General features: G+C 37.8%; 1 protein-coding gene across 1 annotated transcript in view; it reads left to right on the top strand.

Moving 5' to 3' along the window:
• The window catches only part of FAM13C (family with sequence similarity 13 member C), a 126,876-nt gene that overhangs the window by 9,503 nt on the left and 94,125 nt on the right, over window positions 1–23,248 (top strand). Inside the window, exon 5 of the mRNA XM_075758789.1 lies at window positions 18–153. Coding sequence (XP_075614904.1) covers window positions 18–153 — 136 coding nt within the window. The remainder of the gene's footprint in view (window positions 1–17; window positions 154–23,248) is intronic.

Genomic DNA, 23,248 nt, shown 5'->3' with positions numbered 1-23,248 from the left:
ATCTCCTCTTCCCTTAGGATCCCCGTCAGTCCCTTGGCTTGTGAAGAACAAAGGCTTTACAATGGCCTCCTGCTGTATTTGCTTCAACACCATGAGATGCTTTTTGTTGACCTGAACCCTTGTTTCTCACAGAGACAAGCAGATGGCCTTCAGGTAAGAAAGTTACATTAATGGATTCAGCAAGCAGTCAAAAGTACTTCTTTAGGTTGGAACCTACTAATGTAAATATTCATCATATGCCTAAGCTAGAGAGGAAACATGAGTGTTTAAAATTCTGATTTTGAAAAAAAATGCAAAAGTAAAAGATCAAGAATAAAATTCCAAGCTGTTCAACTTTAAAAATCTTAATGCTGAGCTTTGTTAGATCAAAGCCACTGGATTTTTCCTTGAGTGAAGCACTTCTTTTGTGTGTGTGTTTGACTATACATTGGTGGTGCAGGAAAGCAAAACCAGAAGAGTGAAACCCCTCTTACCTTGCCAGAACTCACTGTGTATGTTTCAGTCTCTCCTTGGGCATATTCTTTTCTAAACATTTTTAGTACTTTGATTCATTTGTTGCTTTTTTTGTCAAAAATCTCCTGGTGGAAGAAACATGATAGACAAATGCTGATTTAGGGAGAGGGTCAATATAAGTCTTGTTTTCAGTTTGTGATGTGGTATATCATTGCTGCTTAATGTGAAATTGATTTTTAGAAAAAGACATGAAGGAAATGTTATAGCAAAACCTACAGTTTAATACTGCACCACACATCCTTGCAGTTCATGACTAGATTGATATCAGTGTGCCAGATGAGGTGAAGGATTATGAAAGAGATTTGCATTGCATGTAATTGTAGATCATGCTGCTCATGTTTGTGACTCCTTAATTTCCTGGCTTGTTTCTCCAAGTATATCTCTGTTAAGGAAAACCAACAGACTTCTAATACAAAGTCAAATACAGTATTTAGAGCATATTATATATCCCAAACTGAATATTGAGATTGTAATGCTCCTTGGAATCTCTCTTTAAAATAAATCCTGTACAGCCGTAGGTACAGAGAACAGAATACACTGATACAAGGATGTTTCTGAAATATTCCTGCTATGTTAACAAGACATGGCCTCAAATGTAAAACTGGGATTGTTTCACACAAAGATGATGTTGTAGCTCATGTCTCCAGCTCCCCTTACTCTCTGAAGATGTCCCATGTCACTACCATCTTTGAGACTTCCTGCAACCTGTACTCCAATGAGCAGACAAGATCAAAACATTAGCTATCCTATTATATCTGCTTCTGCTTGCAAAACTAGAAGAAGCGTCAGCAACTAAAGGAAATTGGAAAGGTATTAGAGAAGCCAGGAAACCTGGCTTTCTATTGCAGTGCTTTTGTTTTAGATCAACTTCACTCCCTGTAATTCTGCAAAATATCATAGTCTGTCTGGGATTGTGGTGATGTGGGCAAGAATTCTGCTGAAAAGATCCTTTCAAGTTCTTTAATAAAACCTCAGACAAGGCATAGCCATGAGGCACTCTCCTGCTCTGAGGTGAGCTTATGAAAGAAATCCCATCTGTGGGTGAGAAGGGAATTCAGTATTCTGTGGTTGATCTTGGTTTTGTAATTTCTGGCAGGAAACCCAGCATATTGGATAGGTACCCTTCATCTTTCATAATATAACAATTGCTCAAAGTCCACTAAACTGGAAACATCAAAGTTAGGTTTACAAACTAAACATATTAAAAGTGCATGTTCTAGTTCCAGCAAAGCAAGCAAAAAGTGAAATGGCAAACCTGGCTCAGATCCTTTGTTGCTTCCTGGAAATGAAATTTGCTTTTATTGGCTCTTTCTCATCAAGTAACTTAAAGCAGTTACGCAGATACTTGCATTTGGACTACTTAATTCTTGCGAATTTTTTTGTTGTTTGGGAGCCTTTTTTTTTTTTTTTTTTTTTCCATTTCAACAATATGTTACCCTAATTAATTGAGCTTTAACAAATTAAAGCCATATTAACCTGGCAGGCATGCCATACAGCTGACATAGGCTTAACCTTCAGTTGTGTTCTTTGTAGGCTGAGATGGGCAAGATCGATTGCTCCTGAGCAGAGCTCTTGGTGTCTTGAAGTGCCAGGAGTCATCCCATTTACTCTACATTTGCAGGCTGATTCAGACTGGGAGAAGAATTTGCAAGTTTTTAAAAGGCACCAGTCTAATAGTTCAGAACTATTACCCTGGACTGGGTAGTAGTCATTCACAGCCACCAATTCCATCTAAAGATAGTGGTGTAAAAGCTACTATGTATTTTTAGCTTGCCCTTTTTCATGACCATTGTACTTTTTTTCTTAAAATAGAGTTGGAATGCTGTAAAATCCTGCCTGTTTTACTTATTTATTTATTTATTTTTATTTCCCCCCCCTGAGAGTCCATTAGCATTTGAAGCTGTCCTATAAACTTCTGTCCTGGCTCACAAACTGCACTGGTACTAAACCAATTTTCCTGTTTGGCTTAAATCATTCGTTAAAATGAGGTTAGACGTTTTGGTGTTTGTTTTGACCTGAGGCCTCTCTAGATAACTATGTTTAACCTGGAGCATGTCACTAGCTGTGTTGGAGGCATACAAGATTAGTTTAACTTCTGTAGTGTAATTAAATTATGAACCAAACCTTACTAACAGCAATTTGTCATGCTGTTTGCCCTCATCATTTCTGAATCTTACATTCTAGATAAAAGTTGACTGGATTTTTTTTTTGCATTTAGTCCAAGAGTGGTTTTTTTCCATATCTCCTTTTTGTACAGAAGTCATAGAAAAATCCTTCCTGAACTATGCACACTACCTTTGTCTTACAAACAGAAGCATGACTTTGTGGGTGCATACAAGCCATTGCATGTATCTTCATCAAAGCATGGGATTCATTAGAAGAAAAGCCTACACCCTGAGGAAACGAGTCTCATTTCTCATTTTCTTTTCTTCCCTTGTCCTTTTATGCATTCTTCACTATATATATCAGTAAAGCTGCGGGGACTGCCCACTGATTGGGCTACACTGCCCGTGTAGTTACTCCCTACAATTGTGGAACCCCATTATAAAAGGATTGCAGACATACAAGGTGGCTGGGGAAGTGGAGCTGGACAGTGTCCTGGACGTGCAGGTTGACCGCAGACACCTCAGACTGCATTTCTGAAACTGCAGTGTGGTTTGGAGTTGGTCGGAACAGTGCAACTAAATATTTCATGGAGACTTAATCTACTCAAATTATGGTTTTGTTGGGAAGGCTTTTGTGGTCTGGAGAGTTTTGCAATCTCAGGTTTTTAGCATTTTTCAAAGAGGAGATGGACGTTTTGGCATTAACCCTGTTTTGTGAAAAAAATGTGTTGCCTCGCTGTCATCTGAAGTTGCTGTAAAAAAGAATTGCAGTCTCCCAAATGGACTGTCCTCAATTTGGAAGACAGTAATAATTTAACTGATGTTTTCCTTAATACCATGACAATGCTTGTGGAATTAGTTGAAACCATTCAGAATGAACAAACCAATAGACATCATCTCATGATCTAGTAAACTGAAATTTCCAGGTTAGTCTAAATTGTCTTGTCAATTTTTCTTGGGTAGGGGAACATAGTTCAATTCCTATTTGTGGCTCTTAAGACTTTTTCCTACGTTTAAACTGGTACAGGTCGGGATTATTTTCTTTCATTTAAGTTCTTTGCTTAGCAATGATAAATTTTAGTTGGGTTTAGATGTAAACATACCAAATCCTGTGTATACCATGTGGACTGCCAGGTGATTTATCAATGTTTCTGTAGGGATTGTTGTTACATTATAGAAATACTTCTTCACATTATTTCCCATTCCAGAGAAAAAGTATTTTCCCTAACCTTTGTAAATTTAGCAAAAGCATGGACTCATTAAAGATTAAGTTTTAATATTGTATTTGAGTACTGCCCAAACCAGAAGACTGGATAAAAAATGCAGTACATTGAGGATCAAAGTAGGACCTGGATCTCCACAAAAATTGTGGCCAATAGATTGTAAAGATGTATTTTTTTTTTCTTCTCAAAAAACAACGCAGAATATTTTACTGATTGTAGGCATAAGGATTTGATAAAAACCACTGTAGCCTAGACAAGTGTGACTTAAAACAACCAAAGTGGATGTGGCTGGAGTACTCATTACTCCTTCTAGGTCCTCAGTGCCAGAGCCTTTCTGCCATCGGTGGAGCGAATAGGGCATGGAGAGAGTGAGGTGCTATTTCTGTGCTGTGCCTGTGATCTGCAACAGAGTGTCCTTTGTACCGGAGATCTGTAACTTGGAAAAGACAAGCGTGCCTGGTCTCCATTTTTAGCGAACCGCGGGGTGTGAAGGGAATGTCACTGATTTAATGTTTGCTCCAGCATTGCTGGGGTTTCTCTTGATTTGCTGTACAAGTGCTCTGGGACATTGCTGTCACATTTCAACCCCTTTCTGTGACTCAATGGATTTTGCCACTACCCATTTTTCTCTCTCCTCCCTCCAGTATATAGATTTTCATAGTTTAATTTTTTGTCTGGGGAAGGCTGCACTAGGAGAGAATATTGACAGGAGGTGTGTTGTGTATGACATGAAGCACACCATCAGCTGTGCTTTACTCTAACAAGCAGCTTGAGCATAGAAGAGGGAAGCTGGTCAAACTGAAATCCTGTGATTCTTTAATGCAGTCAATAATACAAGAACAGAGCTCAGGCAATCACACTAGCTGATTACACCGATCACTGTCCGTCATTCAATAATGATATAAAGTGTGTGAGAGGGGTAGGCCTTTCCAAAACAGGTCACTGATAGAGGCCTTTCCTGACTTGGAAAATATGTTTTGAAGGCGGTATGCTGTACAGAAAACCACTAAATGGAGACTCATCTTTGTTACTTCTCAGTCTGTGAATGCCTGTTTTCGATTTTGCTCTGAATGGAGCATCTCAAAAGCCTCTCCCATAGTCAGGCTCACAACTTATGTTGACTGGAGATTAAGGAGTTTTATCTGCAATTTGTGAAGAACAGTAATGTATGCAGAGTGGCAGTTTTGCTTACTAAGATCAGCTACAGTACAAGGAAGAGGATTATAATTAATCAGCTAGTGTACACATTAGGATAACATAAATTTCTGCTTTCAGAGGATCTATGTGGTCTTTCTCTGAGGTTTTTAAAGTTTACCACAACACCTAAACCTAAGACTTGTGGCCCTGAGATTTTCAGATGTCTCAAGGTTGCAACAGAGAATGAAGCTGGCAGCATTTTCTTCCACTTGGTGTCAGCATTGTTCTCTCTCACCCCAGAGCTGTTATGTGCTTTGAACATAACCCTTTAATATGATCTGAGTACCTATCTTAAAATTAGGTATTACATTTCTATTTTTGCAACGTATCAGAACATCAGCCTGTTCTTTCCTCTGATAATTACTGATATCAGAGAGGCATGAAGGAAGGGTATGAATGCACCTCCAAACCATTATGAAATGCAAACCTTTTTTATTTTATGCTCATGTCACCTGCCTTACCTCAGCAGGACTACCAATGAAATCTCTTACCAATTTTGTATTCATTTTCTTTGGTGTACACAAGGAATTTGATTTGTTTACTGATGACCAGGGCTTTTTTGGAAAAAACACCATCAGAAGTGAAGTCTTTGATAGGAAAAGCATTCCTTAGGAAATTAAAAGTATTTTTACTGAAAAGCTTGTGATATATAAGCATCAAAATATTTCACCTTTTTACTTGTCATTGGCTGTAATATTAGGGAGAAAAAAAGACATTATTATAAACCTTTAGTGGCTTTTCATTTCATGCCAGGTTAGGGATGTCAGTGGGAAATCTTTTCAGAAAAGCAGGCAATAAATGTAGAATAAAATGCAAACCTGAAAAAAAAATTCTGCTGTCAGAAAAAAATCAAACTGTTTATTCATTTAATTGTAGTTAATTGTAGTTCATATAATTGTAGTTAGTTACAGAGCTGTGCCATAGTGAATTTAAGAGGCATATTCTGAATGCACAGATTCCCCTCCAGCTGTCTACCTGTCCCCCCCAGCAATTCCTAGATTGCTTTGTTCCTCTTTAATTGGTTTATTTCACCTATTCTAGCAAAGATGCAAACATGCTGGAGTACTTAAACAACACCAATTGAGGGAAGAATAAGGCTAGCACTTATTGTAGTTGCACGGAGAAAGGCTTGACTGAATCTTGAAGGCATATTATCATGTTACAGCATAAAGCAGTTTCACCCTCTCCCAGTTTGTTTGGGGTTTTGCTGTAGGACAGAGTCTGCAGTATTTAATTTCTTTGCTTCAAGTAAAAAAAGAAATGCATGTTCATGAGTCAGCATTTCTGCTAAATAGTTTCCAGAACTATGAAACTAAATACTGGGTACCTTTTTATTTTGCTGTGAAAAAGAAAAGGGCTGAAATATGTCTGTAATAAAAATACAAATGCAATTGAGCCAAAAAAAAATGAGAAACAAAAGGAAATGTATGGTGAAGTTGCGTGCTGCACCTGTTCCCCAGTTTGTGGTTAGAAAAGTTTAGTCCAATTTGTCCTGATTTACTGATACATTTTTTTGTTGTTTTTTCAAAAAAAGAAAAAAAAAAAGAAAGAGAGATTTGTGGAAAAATTGGGGAGGAATAAGTGGAAAAAGCCTGTAAGAATATTATGGAAAAAACCATGATACTTCAGAAAGTTTTAATAAGAGCAAATAAACACAATACCTCTGTATGTACTTTTTTTTCCAAATGCATTTCTAGTCAATTCAAAGACCATTTTTAATTTAAACAAACATTTCTGCAGTTTGACTTTGCACGCATGGGTTGGCTTGTGTGGCTGGTAATTTAGATGAAGACTTGAAGCTGAGGTTCTGTCAACAACCTTAATTCTGACCTTTGGATTTTCACTGATCATCTGCTTTAATTAGATGTTGCCCTATCCCCAGAGGACTGTAGATGAGCATATAAGGATTCTGGCTAGTAAAGAAATAATAGCGTGGGCCTTAGGCTATTCTGCCAAATGGTGAGGGAATCAGCTGTGCCTGGAGATGATCATGTTAAGAATGCTGATTTTTTTTCTGTAAGCTGTTAGGAGGACAAGGAAATACTTGAGGGGCTGCTGCTGTTTGATCCAACGTTGCTTCCAGTATGCGACTGGAGCTTTGCCTGGGAGTTGCTGGTATCACTGAGCTGCATGTGAGAGTAGCTGCAAGAACTCAGCTTTCAGTTACTTTGGGAGATTCATCATGTCAGCGTCCATGCATGGGGAGCCATTTGCCAAATCCACAACCTCAGCTCCATCTTGCCCATGGGGTGGCCGAAAGAAGCAGAGGGCTGCTGGGATCTCTGCCTGGCACGGGCAGGAGAGGGACCTGGATCCTGGGGCAGAGAAGGGCTGATCCCTGTGTAAACCCTGCCGGCAGGGGAGTGATAAACTGCACAAGATAAGTATGTAGGGTTAAGTAGAGAAGGACAGGAGTTGACAAGGAGTTCTTTATAGATCCTAAACTCTGTAGCTTTAAGATTTTTGTTTTCTTTATATTCTCCCCCCGCCCCCAACATTAAGCTGAATGGGACTACACTGGAAGAAAAAAATCCCACCAACATTAAAAAAAAAAAGAAAAGAATCTTTTTGGTCTACCAGGATTGTCCACATGATGACTTTAGTATTTCATAGAGTTGTGGTGGCAGATCAAGTGAAGAAATTATGATTTAGAACTCTTTATCTGATATTATTTCAGTTCTTTACTTTCTAATTTTATTTTCATACTCTCTGGGAATTACGTGGATAGCTTTGAGCTTCATAATCTTTTTCCTCAGTCAATACAAGAGGACCATGAAGCAATAATAAACAGTGAGCTGAATTTGGATATATGCAGCACGCTGTAACTCAAAACCATATCGTACTTCTAAAAATCTGTTTGTCTTTTGCATATTTTCACTAGGAAAGTATAGCAAGCAATCTACTGCTTAATTGCAAGGAATGATGGATGAACGGAATATTTCCTTGATTAAATATCTGATCTGCTGCTTTACTTTTCTTCTAACTCTTGCTTTCATGTCCTTAATGTTTAGTCTAACCAAATTCCTATTTTGCTAACCATTTATATTCCATAATGCTTTCCATACTTAACCACAGTGCGGTTGGGGTGGGGGGTGGGAGAAGAGGAAGATAAGCTGTGTTCATAATTAATATTAAATGGGCGGTAGAACAGTACAGAAGAGCTGTATCTGTTTAATTACCCTTTGCAACCACTAAGCACGGTTTATGTAAGAAACTTAAGCAACTTGTGAAAACTGCTGTTGACAGACCAGCAAGCTGCTGTATTCTAGATAAACAATGACCTGTGCATGCGTTTCTTGTCACCTGCCCTCAGTAATTTGTGTGTTCCAAAGAAAATAGTCTTTTCTTCTCGCAAGTTGTAGAATAAGGATGCTTCTAGCAACTTCTAGTTGCAGGCAAACTTGTCAACTCAACCAAAATCTCCTTCTGGACCTGCCTGCAGCCTAAGTTATTTATTAGCAGCAGCAGTGTGTTGACTTCTTTTCCAGTGTTCCTTATCCCCTGTATTCACATGGTAACAACGTCTTTGCGCTTCCTGACCAGAGAGACCATAAGTAGATGAAATTTAAATCCAGATCCATGTAACTGTCATTCCTTATAAAGTCTATTTGTTTCTAATGTCTATAGCAAATCCAGATCCATGTAATTGTCATTCTTTATGAAGTCTGTTTGTTTCTAAAGTCTATAGCAATACAGGCAGGAGATTAATTAATTGTATGCTTAAATTTACAGATATGCTGTTTCTGAAAAGTGTCCTCAGGATCCCCTAAACCATGATTTAAAAACCAAACAACAAATTCGCAAAGCTTTGCTCTGATTTCTGTTTTTAAACCCTTTGCTAATACCTGAGATACATATTTCTAAATGTGGTTGCTGCATTTCTCCAGTGAAGCCTGCTTTAGTTCTTTAAAGGACAGAAGTTCATATTGAGTCAAAATCAAAGAAAAAAAATAAAAGCCTTTATGTGTAGAAGAAGAGGACAGTGGTTTTTATATTCTTATTAAACTGTCTCTCTTGAGAAGCTTGGCACTGCCACAACCACTCTGGAAAAGGAAAAGAAACTCTTCAAAGTGGGATATGGTAACTTAAATTAAAGGACAGGTCAGCTCCTAAGAATACTGAGGGAAGTGATGGATCTCTTCAACTTCTTCCCACTTAATAGATTCCACAATATGTAATGTTCCCTTCTTTGAATTTTTTGTATAGCATGGGATTTCTTTTTTTTATTCAAAATTAACTTCAGAGTTGAGGGCCTGCTGCTGTCCCTGTATGGTCTTCAATTGTGGCTTTTTAATTAGTTGAAAGGGAGAAAAAATTAGTCGTGGATAATAGAAGAATAAATTAATGATTTGATATCAACTTCAGTGAAGTTGTTGAGAGTGATGTCCTTATCTCACCCTGTTGCAGCTCTTCCAATCAGAACAAAGTATTAATTCTGGAAACTGCTGCAAGGTCTTTAGGTATACTCTTTTTCTTTTTTTATCTTTTTCCTTTTTTCACTCTTTTTCACTTTTTCCTCTCTATCAACTTTTTTTCTTGAAAGTGAAAAAATGTTATATACTTCTTTGAAACTGTTGCTGTTACAAAGTAGAACAAACATCTGGCATTAGAGACCATCTATTTTTATTTCTTGTTCTTTATTAAATTAAAACCAATAGGAGGAAATTTTCACTACTCTAACCCACTTCACACCTGTTAAACTATTGGCTCTTTGTCTAATATGATGCTAAAGCAAGGAGAAGTCACCTATCTATAAATTAGTTATACTGATGGTGATGTAAATTACTGCTCATAGAGAGGGATGGCAAGGTTTTTTCCCTACCTCAATGCATCTCAACCTGGTTCTGTAGCTCTTGTCGGAGATGGTTTTTTTCCTAGGAAGGGAAAATGTTGGGGAAAATCCTAGTGTATTTCATGTGCTTCATTGACTGTCAGTTGCTTTGGGTAGAGATTGAAGGCAGTAGTCCGAATGTTAGACTCAATGGATCTGTACCCAGCTATGCCACTTAAATAGGTTATTCCTGTATCACTTCTCTGATTTGTGTAGCTGATGTGGTAGAGCTCCCTGGGTAAAGCCACTTTTGACTCTGGAATGATCTTGTGGAGAACAGAGTACTATTCCTGAACCAGAGTACTTTCAAGGCATTTTACAAGATGAAATATTTTACTTATGGCAGAGATCATAGTACACGCTTGGAAAAAAAAAGAAAAAATCAGCTTCTTGTTTTCTTCTGCTCTGCACACACAGCAGGCCACCTCTCGCTATAACAGAAGCATAGAACGTGTACCATTGTGAGTAATGCTATGCCAGTCTCATTACTCTAGGTGGTGCTTAGATATTATCATGGACAGGTTGGAATATCTTCAGTGAAGTGGAACAAACACTTTGAGTTACATAACAGCAACTTCTTGACATTTTCACAGAGTATCTGCATTTTTTCCTCAAATAGGCAACAAGTGAACAAATTGCAACTAAAAAACTCACTGTGCAAGTAAAACCATATGAGGATTTGAAGGTACAGTTGGGTCAGCCCAAGAGGTTCGTGTTATGAGGCAGGTATTCCACGGTAATCCTTGGAACCCATTGTGAATAACCGTGAACTTGGTTAATTCACCAATTAGTAGTGAAGTAGGGGTAGTGCTATTTTTCTTTCATTAGTCTGATTCTAACAGACACTGTGCAGGACAATCCAGTGCTGTGCAGAGGTGCTAGTGCTAACTCTCTATTACTCGGCAGGCTGGATAGGGTAAATTGGTTTGGACTAGCTATTTAGCTAATGTAACTGCTTTCAGTACCTGTGGTAGTGTTCACAACATGTTTGTTTCCTGGATACATACATAGAATCATAGAATGGTTTGGGTTGGAAGGGACCTTAAAGATCATGTAGTTCCAATCCCCCTGCCAAGGGGCAGGGACACCGTGTTCTTGAATGTCTTATGCATGTATCAATTGTTTCCCTTCATCAGTTAAAAACAAGTTCAGACCAACTGGCTGCACTAGGGATGTGGCAAGGGAATCTCTTTCATGTACATTTTTTTTTATTTGTAAGGAGTTCAAAAGGGTGACTGCAGTCTCAACTGAACCTTTGAATAAAAGCTCTAAAATGCCAGGAAAAATATTGGATGAGGTTTCTTCAATATTGTCTTTCTAATGAAGAGGGTATTACAAAAAAAAAAAAAAAAAAAAAAAAGGAAAGAAAAGAAAAAAGGTCTGTAGTGCTTACAAAAATTCTTCTTTATCTTGCCCTCACTGTTTTGAAGACTTAAAACCTGATCTGAAGCGTAATCCAGAAAAATACGTCAAGAGGATTTGTTCATAAGCATACAGTGCGTTGACATCAGCAAACTCTTATTATGACTGTCATGTTTCCTATCTTGAAGCCTCATTCTAATCTTCTGCCAGCATTCAAGTTCGGTGCTTTCCATTTTGATTGAATTAATTAATGAAGTTTGGCTGATTCTCCAATTCTGAAATTGTCAGAATTTTTTTAACAGGATTTTTTTAAAACGTTATTTTTGCCCTAGTTAATAACAAGTAGGACATCTGACTGCATTTCTGTATTGTTTAAATTGAAAATACATTGCCCATTTGGAAGTAGAGAAAATGGTAAATGAGAGCTATATTTACGTACTTATCTTGTCTTTAAGTTAATCTCCTGTTACTAGTCCTGAGCCTTTCAGGTTGCTATAGAAACTGCCATAGCCTCCAACTGTGCTTCCTCCAAGACTTAATTGCATTGTGAGTTTCATATGCTCTCTATTAACCGCAGCACTGGCATACACAAGCACATTGCAGAATTAGTTGAATTAATGGTTCAGTATGATATATGCATTTTTTTTTAATATTTCCATATCCCTTTTCAAATTTTCCTTTACTAGCTGGTTATTTCTGTAACATGTAGTGATACCACAGGGATGGATTCTCTCTTGTTTGCTGCCACTATATTTGATGTTTTCCAGTCTTTGATGCCATCAGAGTAGCTGCAAGAGTCGTTAGACTTAGGGAAGGGTTTTTTTTTTTTTTTTCCTTAGAGAAGTCAAATTATTTGTGAACTACCTTAGCTCTTGCTGAAGTTTTTCTGAGACTTCTCCTTCACCTCTGTGAAGGCAGACATGGAAGTGCATACCTCCTATCTCAATAGCTCTGCTAAGCTTGGCGGACTCAGTGCTCTTTACCACATTTTTTTGCTTGATCAATGTGGGTCAAAAATTGGCAGTTTTTCAGCCAGGCTTGTTTTTAGGTGGGAAATATCACTTCATCAAAGTAGAAACTGAGTGTGGCTGAATGCAAGGTTCTATAAGGCTTTTCTGGGAAGTATTTATTATATCCCTGATGGAATTTCTCCTCAAAACTGGAGTGAGAACATGTCTCATTCAACTAGTACAACCAAATCTGCTTTCCCATTTGGTTCTCAGCATGATGATGCTCTAAGTGCAAATACACTGTTCTTACTGATGATGTTCTGCTTTCAGTGGGGATGAACATCGGGAACCAACGAGGAATATCACTTTCCTCTGTGTTCAATGGATGTAAGTTCAGAACTTCATAATAAAAAAACACAATCCCCCCTGTTATGTTTTTGAGCAAAAAGGGAGGAGAAAATATATCACAACAGAAGGAAGAGAGCGAGCAGTGTATGTATTTCCATGTCCTGTTAAGCCCTCTGTCTCAGCGCTGCTTTGCTTGTGCTTAGTGGGTAAAAGGTGGGGAATAGGACAGATACCCTCTGTGCACTGTTGCCCTCAGACCTGGGATGTTTCTGTACTTGTGTTAATGCTGGCCCAAAGATGTATTTCTATCCTCATTCGAAGCATTAGAGACACCCCACAACTCGTGGATGGATAAAGTCGGACTGATGCTGAGAAACATGGCAAAGTGAGAATTTCACCAACACGTCACTTTAAAATGTTCATGCACATTATTTCATGCTTTTAGATACTGAATATCTGAAGACAAATATACTCATTACAACTTTAAACTTTTCAAATATCCTTTAAAATGTGGCCCTTTGTGCTAATGTTTTCATATGGTTTACAATTTTTTTCCCTTTTTGTCATTCTCTGTATATGCTTGTTGTTTGAATTATGTGTTGATGGTCCACTATAAAAATCTTTGTAATTAAGTCAACTAAGCCAACATAGCTTTTCTGGCCTCAGTCTTACTGCTAGTATCTCTGTGAATTTGTCAGGAAATTATTTTTTAGCTCTTTCCACACAAAAGATCAATTAGGTAAGGAGGAAATTATGACAATGTTGTTAGGAATAATCTGAAAGAGTGCAGACAGTTTGCAGCATTCATTTTCACTCTCTTTTTTGCTCATATTTTTTTCATTAGCTACCTGTTTTACGCTTCGTGCCACAATGCAGTGCGCTTCCTGTCTCTGAACTTAAATCTCTCCCACAACATCTCAGCTTTCCTTTTTAGCTGCTCTGTAAACTTGCATGTTAGCTGGATTTCCCTGCCAGCTCTGGCTCAAGTTACATTTCCTGGATTGCCCTACAGAATGTCAACGTATATTCTAAAAATCTGTGGAGACCTTCCTCAAACATTCTAAAACCACTTTCTTTGGGATGGGATTAATTTGAATTTGAATATAAAATAAGTATTGTTTGTTGTTTCCTTGTCATTCTTGAGTAGCCAAATAGTTGCCATGTCTCCAAGTTGTCTGTCTGCATGAGGTATTTTCCAGGCAGTGACAGCACTTCATTTACAGAAAGTACTGCTTCCCATGTCTCCATAGGCATTCAGAACAAAGACCTTGCCTATCAACTGGACAGTCCAATGTGTGAGCATGTGGAGGGCTTGACACCAGTTACATACAGTTGCTAGCAATCTTAGTAAAGAGAAATCTTAGCAATCTTAGTAAAGAGAAAAGTCTGAGAAGTGCCAATAGCAGGTTGTTTTACTCTACTGTTGAATGTATTGCAAAAACTGTTTTTCACAATTTCTTATGATTTCTGTAGTTTACAGTATTTTTAGACTGTTCATATAGTTGGTGGTATGTTGACGGTAGGCTGTTCCTATAGGCACATGGCATCTTTAGAGTGTAGGTGGCTGGATGTTTAGGGTGTATCTGGGGCCACGTTAGCTCATGCAGTTGTGGTTAGGGAATGCAGAACTTTGTTGCAGAGAGGCACTTACCACTGTACTTTGCTTGCCATGCCTTGCCAACACCTGTCTTCAGGTACCTGTTGTTCATCCTTCCTTCCCCATCCTGTGGGAGAAAACTGACTCACAGCCAGCTCTTGTACACTACCCAGAGGTGTGTGAAAAGTAGAGCTGTTTCTACTTTATAGCCTTTGCACTCTCCCTCTTGTCGGACCAAATGGAATGCTATTCTGGGATGTTTGTGAGGGAAGCCTTGCTGTTTCTGGGGGCAGGGAAGATAAACCATGCAAGCTGCTGGCAAGTCAGGGAGAGAGATTTGAGCCAGGTTGCTTAGTGGAGAGTGGAAAGATTAAACCTTGTAACTGACTTTAAGCTTTGATTTCTTCTCCCTCTCTTGTTTCTTATTATAAGCAGAGAAATGGAGGTGTGAAACTTGACCATAAAGAGAGTTTTGGATAAGCAGGGGTACAGCTGAAATGGTTCATACATATCTCGGACAAACATCCTCACTGAAATAAGGAGAAGCACTGAGAATGGGGTGCACAGGTAGGAACAGGCCATTCAGCAGATCTGCTCTTGAGTTCTGTATCACTTTTTTGTTTGTTTTGTTTGGTGCACTAAATACAGCTTTCCTATAGCACACACTGAGCAAGATGGAAGATAACACTAATAAAATGTGGGTGGAATGTAGGCTTTTTATGGCAAACCTTTCAAAATTCTTGAAATACAGACCTAAGAATTACTTTCAATGTCATTTCCATCTCTTTACCCCCTACTTGTGCTTCCACAATCAATCCCCAGTGAAATTTCTATTTTCTGCCTTAACCCTGCTCACCTTAGTGACCACTTAGCAGAAGGGTTTCACCCATGTGTTAACTAAAGCGATCATTTTGTATGTCCTTGCATGGTATGCAACACAAGTGAGCATGGACTATATTAATATCTGTTCTTACGTAAACAGAATCCATTTTATTGAGTTCTTCAGCTAACAAAGCACTGTGGGAACAAGACAGTAAGAAGCTTGGGAATTACTCTACAAGGAAGAATCTCTGTGTTTCTTGGCAAAAGCTGCTTTATGCTCTAGGCTTGCTTGGTAAGAGCCAACAGTAACAAGGTCTTATTCTGGACAGGAATTTAAATAAATAGACACTGAATGTTTCTGCCTGTCTTTGAAAGCTGACACACATATATCCCAAAGTTTATTTTAAAGAAGGCTTAATTTTTATTTAGTTGCAGCCAGATACTCAATTTTGGGGAGGGGTTCTAACGAAAGAAAACAGGAGTTGGAGTCCCAAATGGGGACTTATGGAAAATTATCTTTTCTTTGTTTACTTCAAATACTGGAAATATTTTTTTCCTCAATACTTTGTCTGTCAATGTCCTTAAAATAAAAAGACAAAACTGAAAGGCATGAAGTGACTGAAGCAATTTACTCAGCAATAATTGGATATCTAGCATCCATTGCTATCAAATTTTTACAAAAGTAGCCATAGGAGCAGCTGAATTGTCATACATGGTCATATATTGGGGGGGGGGGGGTGTTGTTGAAGGCTGTAATGGAGGCAATAGATGGTTTTAGATTTACATCGGCATAACTTTTACAATGCCCTTTAAAAATTTTCTTGCACACTTATATTGAATGAGTGTATTAAATGAGAACTTGTGTCTGGAAGGTCGGTATCTTCTATGCTCTGTCACGTGCAGGTGAGCCCACACCCTCCTGCATCCATCTATCTAGTACTTCCCTGATATACAGCGATGGAGAAAAGTGGGGAGCTCTCTTCCCAAATGGCTTCTTAGCTGGACTGTGAACACTGATAGCTCTGTGAACGTGATGTTAGCATCTTAGTGTCCATTTGTTAAACTGAAGCCAGCACATTTGATGCCGTTTCTTTGTCTCAGGAAGTGCTTTTCAAAGGTCTCTTTAGTTTCTTAAGGCTGCCTCTGGCTGAATAATATTTCAGTATGAAGATAACATCATCAGAGATAAACATAAGGAAAAGATGAATGATCCTGTGTATTCTTAGGTTATTGTTGTTTGTTTTCCCTAGAGTGGAAGACATAGTTCAGAACAATTTCAGAACCCAATCTTGCATACTAAAAACTGCTGCAGATCTGGCAGGAACTAATGCAAGAGAAGGCAGAACTCTGCTTTAAAGCATTCTCCTTTGTACATTATTATTCTCCTTCCTTCATGAAATCCTATCTTCAGCCCTCTCTATCTTTCCATTTCAATAAAGTGATGAACTATGAATTTCAGACTCACAGGAAAACTGTGACCCAATGTGTCTTTGCAGTGCAGATGAAGCAGGAACCTGTTTTTCTTGGCCTATGTTTCGAATTGACATTTCACGATATGTTTTTATAGTATCAGTGGAAATGTTAATAGGAAACCAAGAAATCACTATTTAGTGCATTGACCTGCACAATTAGTCTTCAAATAAATCAGGATAGCTACTCAATCTTTCGTATTCAGCACACATTGCAACAGTTGATGTTCAGCAGCGTCATCTGCGAAGACCTGTATACAAATGCAACAGTAAAGGAGATACGAATTCTCCAGAACAAATAGAAGGAAATTAGTACCACACACATAGCACTGGTGACAAAAATGAGCCATTTATTGCCAAGTCCAAAAGTAAATTTATAACTCTCTGTAGGAACTGTTTTTTCTTGATCCAAACATAATAAAATGCAACCCATATTTTGTTAACTGCTCAGAATCACACCTGACCACCTGAAAGACATTTCTGAGGTCTTGGAAAAGCCTATAGGAATCTGAAAAGGGCCAAAAAAGCACAGAGAAATTCTCAATAAGACAAACATTAAAAAGCACTAGATTTTGAAATAATTGAGAAAGTATTTAAATTAAGAAATAGTCTCGATTCCCATTTCCTGGGAATGTGCACTGCGCAAGGAAATAGAAGGTAATTATTCTAAGAACACCTGTGGTAAAATCTTTAATTATAATAATTCAGATAGAAGTTAATTAAAAGCATGTCTTCAGTGTAGGAGTATGGTTTTCCCTGTGTGCCACCATCTGGGAGTGACTCTCTTCTGCCCTCTCTGTTATTTAACTTAAACAGTAACAAATAGCTGTGAACATAGTTCTAATGTTCTCTTATCTGCTGAACAATGATATGTATTCTAAGAGGGTGTTGTGCAGGATGTAGTCTTTCATGAAGGATGTAGTCTTTCATATTTGCAGGTAAAGAAATAGTGTCTCTCACTATTGCTGTGGAAAGAAGTTACAAGAGTAACTGCAAAATTTGAATTTATATGCTTCTTGGGAGCTGACTTTAGTCATGCTCCCTTTTTGCTCCTGTTTTCCACCACCAAGCAGGTCAAGTGTGCTGGCAAGTATCAGTATCCCTGTTGACTGTCAACCTGTTGAATCAATTTGCTCTATAAGCTGCTGGTCTGGCACTGCACTCGCAGCGTGAGCTCTGTGGGATGTGATATTTGACCATGGAAATAATGTAAGGAAATAGAAGGTGAGGAGGAAGATGTAAAGGCAACTATGCAATTGAAGTTGTGTGATGAAGGTGGTGTTTAAAATGCCTATCAAGTTAAAACTGCTTTCTTTAAGCAAGGAACTTTGGTAGCATTGCCTACCTGCATGGAGAGCTCTGGCAGGCTCCCATGGCATTTTGGTAATTAACTGTGGCATATGAAGGACAGCAGATGAGGACTTTTCTTGATTTTTTTTCTTTTTTCTAGAAGTAGTTTAATAGTTTCTCAAAGGTGGAAAAGTTGACAGACATTGCAATGCCTTGCAAAATCTGTGGGCTTGAAGCATGCTCCTATCCCTGACACTCTTCTGTATGTGATGTCCACTCCCAAATACTGTGTGATTTTCTTTTTATTTTTTTTTTTAAGCAATTAAATTTGTTTCCAAAGCATTTCTATGTCTCTTTCCCAAACTAGGCTGCACTTGATTATTGCTAACAGGCTTAATGTTTCATTTAGTTACAGGTTTCCCAAATTAGAGTTTTGTTTATGGTGTTCAAAAACATCAGTTGCCCATGGGCAGTTGCCCGTGTTTCTGATTCACAAAAACCAGACTAGTAAGGAAATGCATGCTCTTTCTGCTCCTTGCCCCCCAAAAGTCAGTTACATTGTGTTAATGAGCACAATAAGACAAATCAATTCTGAAGCTGAGATATTAGCAAGAAGTTTTATAATGAGACTAAAAGGAAAGTGTTAGAATTCCTATGCCTTCAAAATACTTGTCTATCTTGTGTGCAGTGTGCCAAGACAATTGTGCCCTGTGAGGCAATGTGTCAGTTGAAATTTGAGGTAGGTAGTAAGGTGATTTCCAGGCCAGCTTGAACAGTAACTGAACAGGACAAACACTTCCTCCCTGTACGGGTTTTATTATAAAGCTATCGTGCAGCAGGCATTTGAAAGCTTCTCATTACAAATCTATGAAGAGCTAGTGGTGCTAGGATGACACAGTCAATGAATCTTATCGGGGAAAATAAACCCTCAAAAGATACTTTCTGCGCACTAAAATGAAGTGGCATTGCAGTGTTTCATATTGCAGGTCTGAGTTTGGATAGAGAGAAAGAAACCAGGCCAAGAGTCGTAAGGTAACATGTATAAACTGAGGTTTTACTATACCTCAAACAGAACAAGAGAAAATGGAAAAAAAGACATTTAATCAGGGTATTTATAAAGCCTTTTTTAGGTGTTTAGTGTATATCACCCTGCTTGCATGCATCAGTGTAGAGAAAAGCTGAAATAAGATCACTTTCAAGAGTTACTTGATAATGGAGTGGATGCTGCCTCATTTTTACCAACTCTGAGTGAGGTTTTTAAAGTTGAAAATGGCTGTTTCTGTTAAAAGAATAAACATTTTAAAATTTTGGCATGTGTGTGTTTTCACAAACCTTCCACCTAATTAAAAATAACAACATGCCGTTAAATTTTTATCAACTGAGATAAACTCAGGCTGCAGCAAATTAGTATTCTATTATGATTCCAGCAAAAAATAGACTTGTTATGGCCTTAGAATGAGGGAGAAAATACAGTAAAAACCCTAAAATCTCTGCTCCTATTAGTTTCTAGTATTCTGTACAGAAGATCCACTAATAAATTTTGAGATTAGAATTCAAGACTTAACTGATTGTGATAGTGAATACTTAAATATCTTCCATGTCAGGAGATATTTGTACTAATTTGTTTCTTTCATAGTTTTATTTTTGTAAAATTCTATTTTTCAAGATTAAGTATATTCTTTAGGATTAAAATCATGGATATCTCTGCTCAAAATCTCCTAGGTTCTGTTAAAAAGATGAATTCTCAATAGGAAATGACACACTAATATTGCATCCTGATTAAAATGCAGATAGAATATGGCAATTGAGTAGTAAAGTACGTAAGCTGTAAGATATACCTCACTTTCTTTCATACTAAAATAATTCTGTTAAAAAAATCTTGTTGGTGAAGCAAGTCTTATTACAATGGCTGATTTTTTTAGTACATTCTTGAGGGTATATGACCTCAGATTATTAAATGGTTATGAAGCATAATAATGAAATAGCTTTGAAAGAGAGTACTAAAACTAAACATCTATAACAGTGTTACTGGGCATTACAGTATAATTTCAAGAAAAGAAAAAGAAAACTGAAGTTTATAGTGATTCTTGTATATTACATACTTGGAGAAGATGCATATATTTAAAAATATGTAAATGAATACATATATTTTTGAGCTCTGTTTACATCTTTAATGCAAATTCTAGCTCTTCTGGAAGTGTCAAGATAGCTGGAGAGTAGCTGAACCAAGCAATGCCAGATACCGATTCGGGTTTACTGTACCTATAAGAAACCTATTTTGTTTTCTCCTTGTAGCAGATGATCTCTTGAAAGTTGTTTTAATAAATTATGACATGGGTTTCCTCACAGCAGCTCATTCTGCTCTGAATTTTGAGATACTGTATTCAGTGGTGTGTGCAACCTTTCTTTGAGACTTTGCCTTATATCTTTTCTCTCAATAGTGCTCTTATGATTACTTTCTTTTAATAGGAAGCCAGAAAAATGTTTGTCTTAGCAAAGTTTAGCAGAACAAATTCAAGGCATTATGTCCAAAACACCGTGGGGAAGATGATGGGTTATAAGGGTGTGTATTTTTGAAAAGTACTTTCTTATCTTTAAATATTCCTGCCACTGGAGAGGATGAGTTTGGGGCTACTTTGGGGGGGGGGGGGTTGTATTAGCAGATTCTGGAGAAATGTGTCCTCAATGGTAACATTCGTAGGAGTGTCATGTTCTCTGCGGGCCTTCTACTGCATTGTCAGAAAAGGGAGATGCTTCTTGGGGAAAGGTGCATGGATGAAGAACATTTTTACATAGGGTCAATGGTGGGAAACATGCAGAACTGCTGAAGACAGACCTTTTAATTTACAGTAGACTCCCCTGAATCTCTCAAAAATTAAAACTCCTAACACCTTTTAATAGCTCGTTCTTTGTGATTGGACAGGGGTAGGTAAAGTCATTAGTATACAACCTTCAGATCAAAAATTACCCTGTGGCGCTTATTCAGTGACTTGCATTTTCAAAGAAGCTTGAAAATTTCACTCTTATTAGAAAATTTGTGGTTATAGAAAGTGTGAAATTTTTATTATGGACTGCCTCAGTGTACTGATTGAAATTAACCTTTTGCATTGCAATTTTTTACTTAAAATAGGCTAAGGTACTGTCAAACAAATGGCTTCTCTTTGGCATATTCTACCCTCCACTCAAATACCAACTTGGTCAAATGCAATATACAATAGCTTTGTGAAACATCCCACAGTGGTTTAGCTATTAGTGGAAGAAGTCCAAAAATCTAGAGCAAAAACCTAGCTTTAAAATGGAAAAAAACCAACCCACCAACAAAACCCCCCCAACAATTTCAATGTTTTTGTGTGCCTTTGTCAGATACTTAACATTATTTATTTTGCAGACCTGTTTTCCTTTTCTGTGGCTCCAGACTCCTTGGCTGCAAGGGATGCATTTTTAAATTGTTGGAAGAGTTGTTAATTACAGTAATTTCTTACATTAACTAACTGCAAATATCCCTGGAGAAATCCTTGTTCTTATGCAGAAATCCATGTGCAATTAAAAAACAGTTATGTATATTTAAGGTATAGTGAAGTAAACAATGAAGCTGTGTGTGCTATCTGTTGTTCATAGCTGCACCACTTCTAAAGAGTTTATTTTCTTTGCTCATATTGTAAAGCTCAGGAAGAAGACACTTAATACCCCTTGTTGAAAAGGTTCCAGTGAAGACCATGCAATAATTAAAAACTGATCATCCTGGAGGGAGTTTGAACAAAAATTATGGTGACTCTTTAACCTAGGGGAACTGTAGTCACTGCAGAGGAAAAGGGAGGCCTAGGTTCAGTCCACAAAAGTTTAACAAAATATTGGAACAAGGCCAGAATAAAATAAGGCAGCTGTTTCAGGTGGGATGAAATGCACTCACCCACTGGAGTTTGCAGTGGTTAGGGTACAGTTCTGGGGAGATGAGGGAATTGAACCTAGCTTTCCCATCCAGGGTGAGTACTGCAGCCATAGAGCTGTGGGAACCAACTTGTTCAGGATTGTAGAATAACTCAGGACAGAAGAGACCTCAGGAGGTCCTAACCATCTGCCCAGCAGTAGTTTCCTTGGCCTAGGGTGTCTGCAATGTTCAGGCAGATATACTGGTTGGTAAATCCGGCACACTGTGCTGCTGAGAAGTGAGAACCAGTACATTTGGGGATTAAGATTAAAAAACTGCATATCCTTATTTATAGTCAGGGAAATTTATAGTGAAACTGGAAACTTATATGCATTTATTAGGGGAGGAAAGCAAATAAAGAAAATGAAAAGTCTTGGGGTTCCAGGTTGGCATTCTCACATACTAGAGAGCTATATCTAAGAGCTGTTGAGCTCATCATCTTCCTTTTCACCTGAGCATTATTAGTATTAGTAATGTAAATGGATGGAAATTGTGTAGTTCAGTGCTATACATGAAATTCCTCTTGGCAGGCACTGACTGCTCTGTGTGTGTGTGTGTAAGATTTAGGTCTTGCTTTATTTAACAAGGCAGTTCAGTGCTTGCCAACCTACTTAGCAAGTGCTTAGCATATTTAAGTTCTTAAAGTTAAGCACATGCGTGTTTGCCTGACTTGGGGCCTAAATCAGGAGTTTTCCATTTTTATGATAATTATTGTAAGGTTGCTTGAGGCTTGAGTTAATAGAAGGTTACCTGATCACTTTTTATGCAAGACAAGTTCTTCCTGAGTAGCTCTGATTAGGTATGTAGTGGCTGTTTTGTTACTACATGATAACTAGATGACAGATACAATTACAATAACACTTTTCTGTCTGTGCTACAAAATGGTGAATATTTGACATGTCCTAATTTTCTAGATTAGGATATAGCACTGAGAGAGGAAAAATTACAAGGGATGAAAGGATAAAAAGTGAAAAGGGTAGCAAAACTAGAATAGTTTTTCCAGCTTCCAATTACATTGCTGACTGTTTGGGGTCCAGATAACACAGGATCTGATTCAAAACTTTATTATCTCTTAAAATAAATTAAAATAGTACCACTGAGGTCTTTCAAAGCTGAAACTTAGTTCAGTCTTAAATGGCAAATGTTCCAGCTGGTTTGGGGAGTTCTAAAAATCCTTCCCACTTGGCTACTTTGGTGTTTCTTACAGATGCCTCCCATATTCAACTAACGGCTCTTATTGTTTTAAATTTATATCTTCCATTTGCTACAATGTTTATCAATTATAGGGTTATCATAGCTCTTAAATTGTGTAAAATTGCAGGTACCCTGAGCAGAAGGGAATTTAACGTATGGAATGCATAACATCAATGTGAAAATCTTGCAGAGCCAGGTTTTCTTGGGGAGGAGAGATGACTGCACTCAGGCAACAGCAATGTCAGAAAGTTTGGGTTTGGAAAAGTATTCTTCTGAATCCAAGCTGAGGTATCCCTGTTATTTTGGATTTATTACCATTGTATAATAGTAAACAGAACATAAAACCCAACACCTTTTATTGCCAAACAGGCTTTCCCTCCACCTTGGTTTTTTTTCCTTTTTATTTTTCCCCTCTTTAA

The sequence above is a fragment of the Balearica regulorum genome, chromosome 7, assembly GCF_011004875.1.
Source record: "Balearica regulorum gibbericeps isolate bBalReg1 chromosome 7, bBalReg1.pri, whole genome shotgun sequence".
Classification (NCBI taxonomy): Eukaryota; Metazoa; Chordata; class Aves; order Gruiformes; family Gruidae; genus Balearica; species Balearica regulorum.
This window is presented reverse-complemented; position numbering and strand designations above follow the sequence as displayed.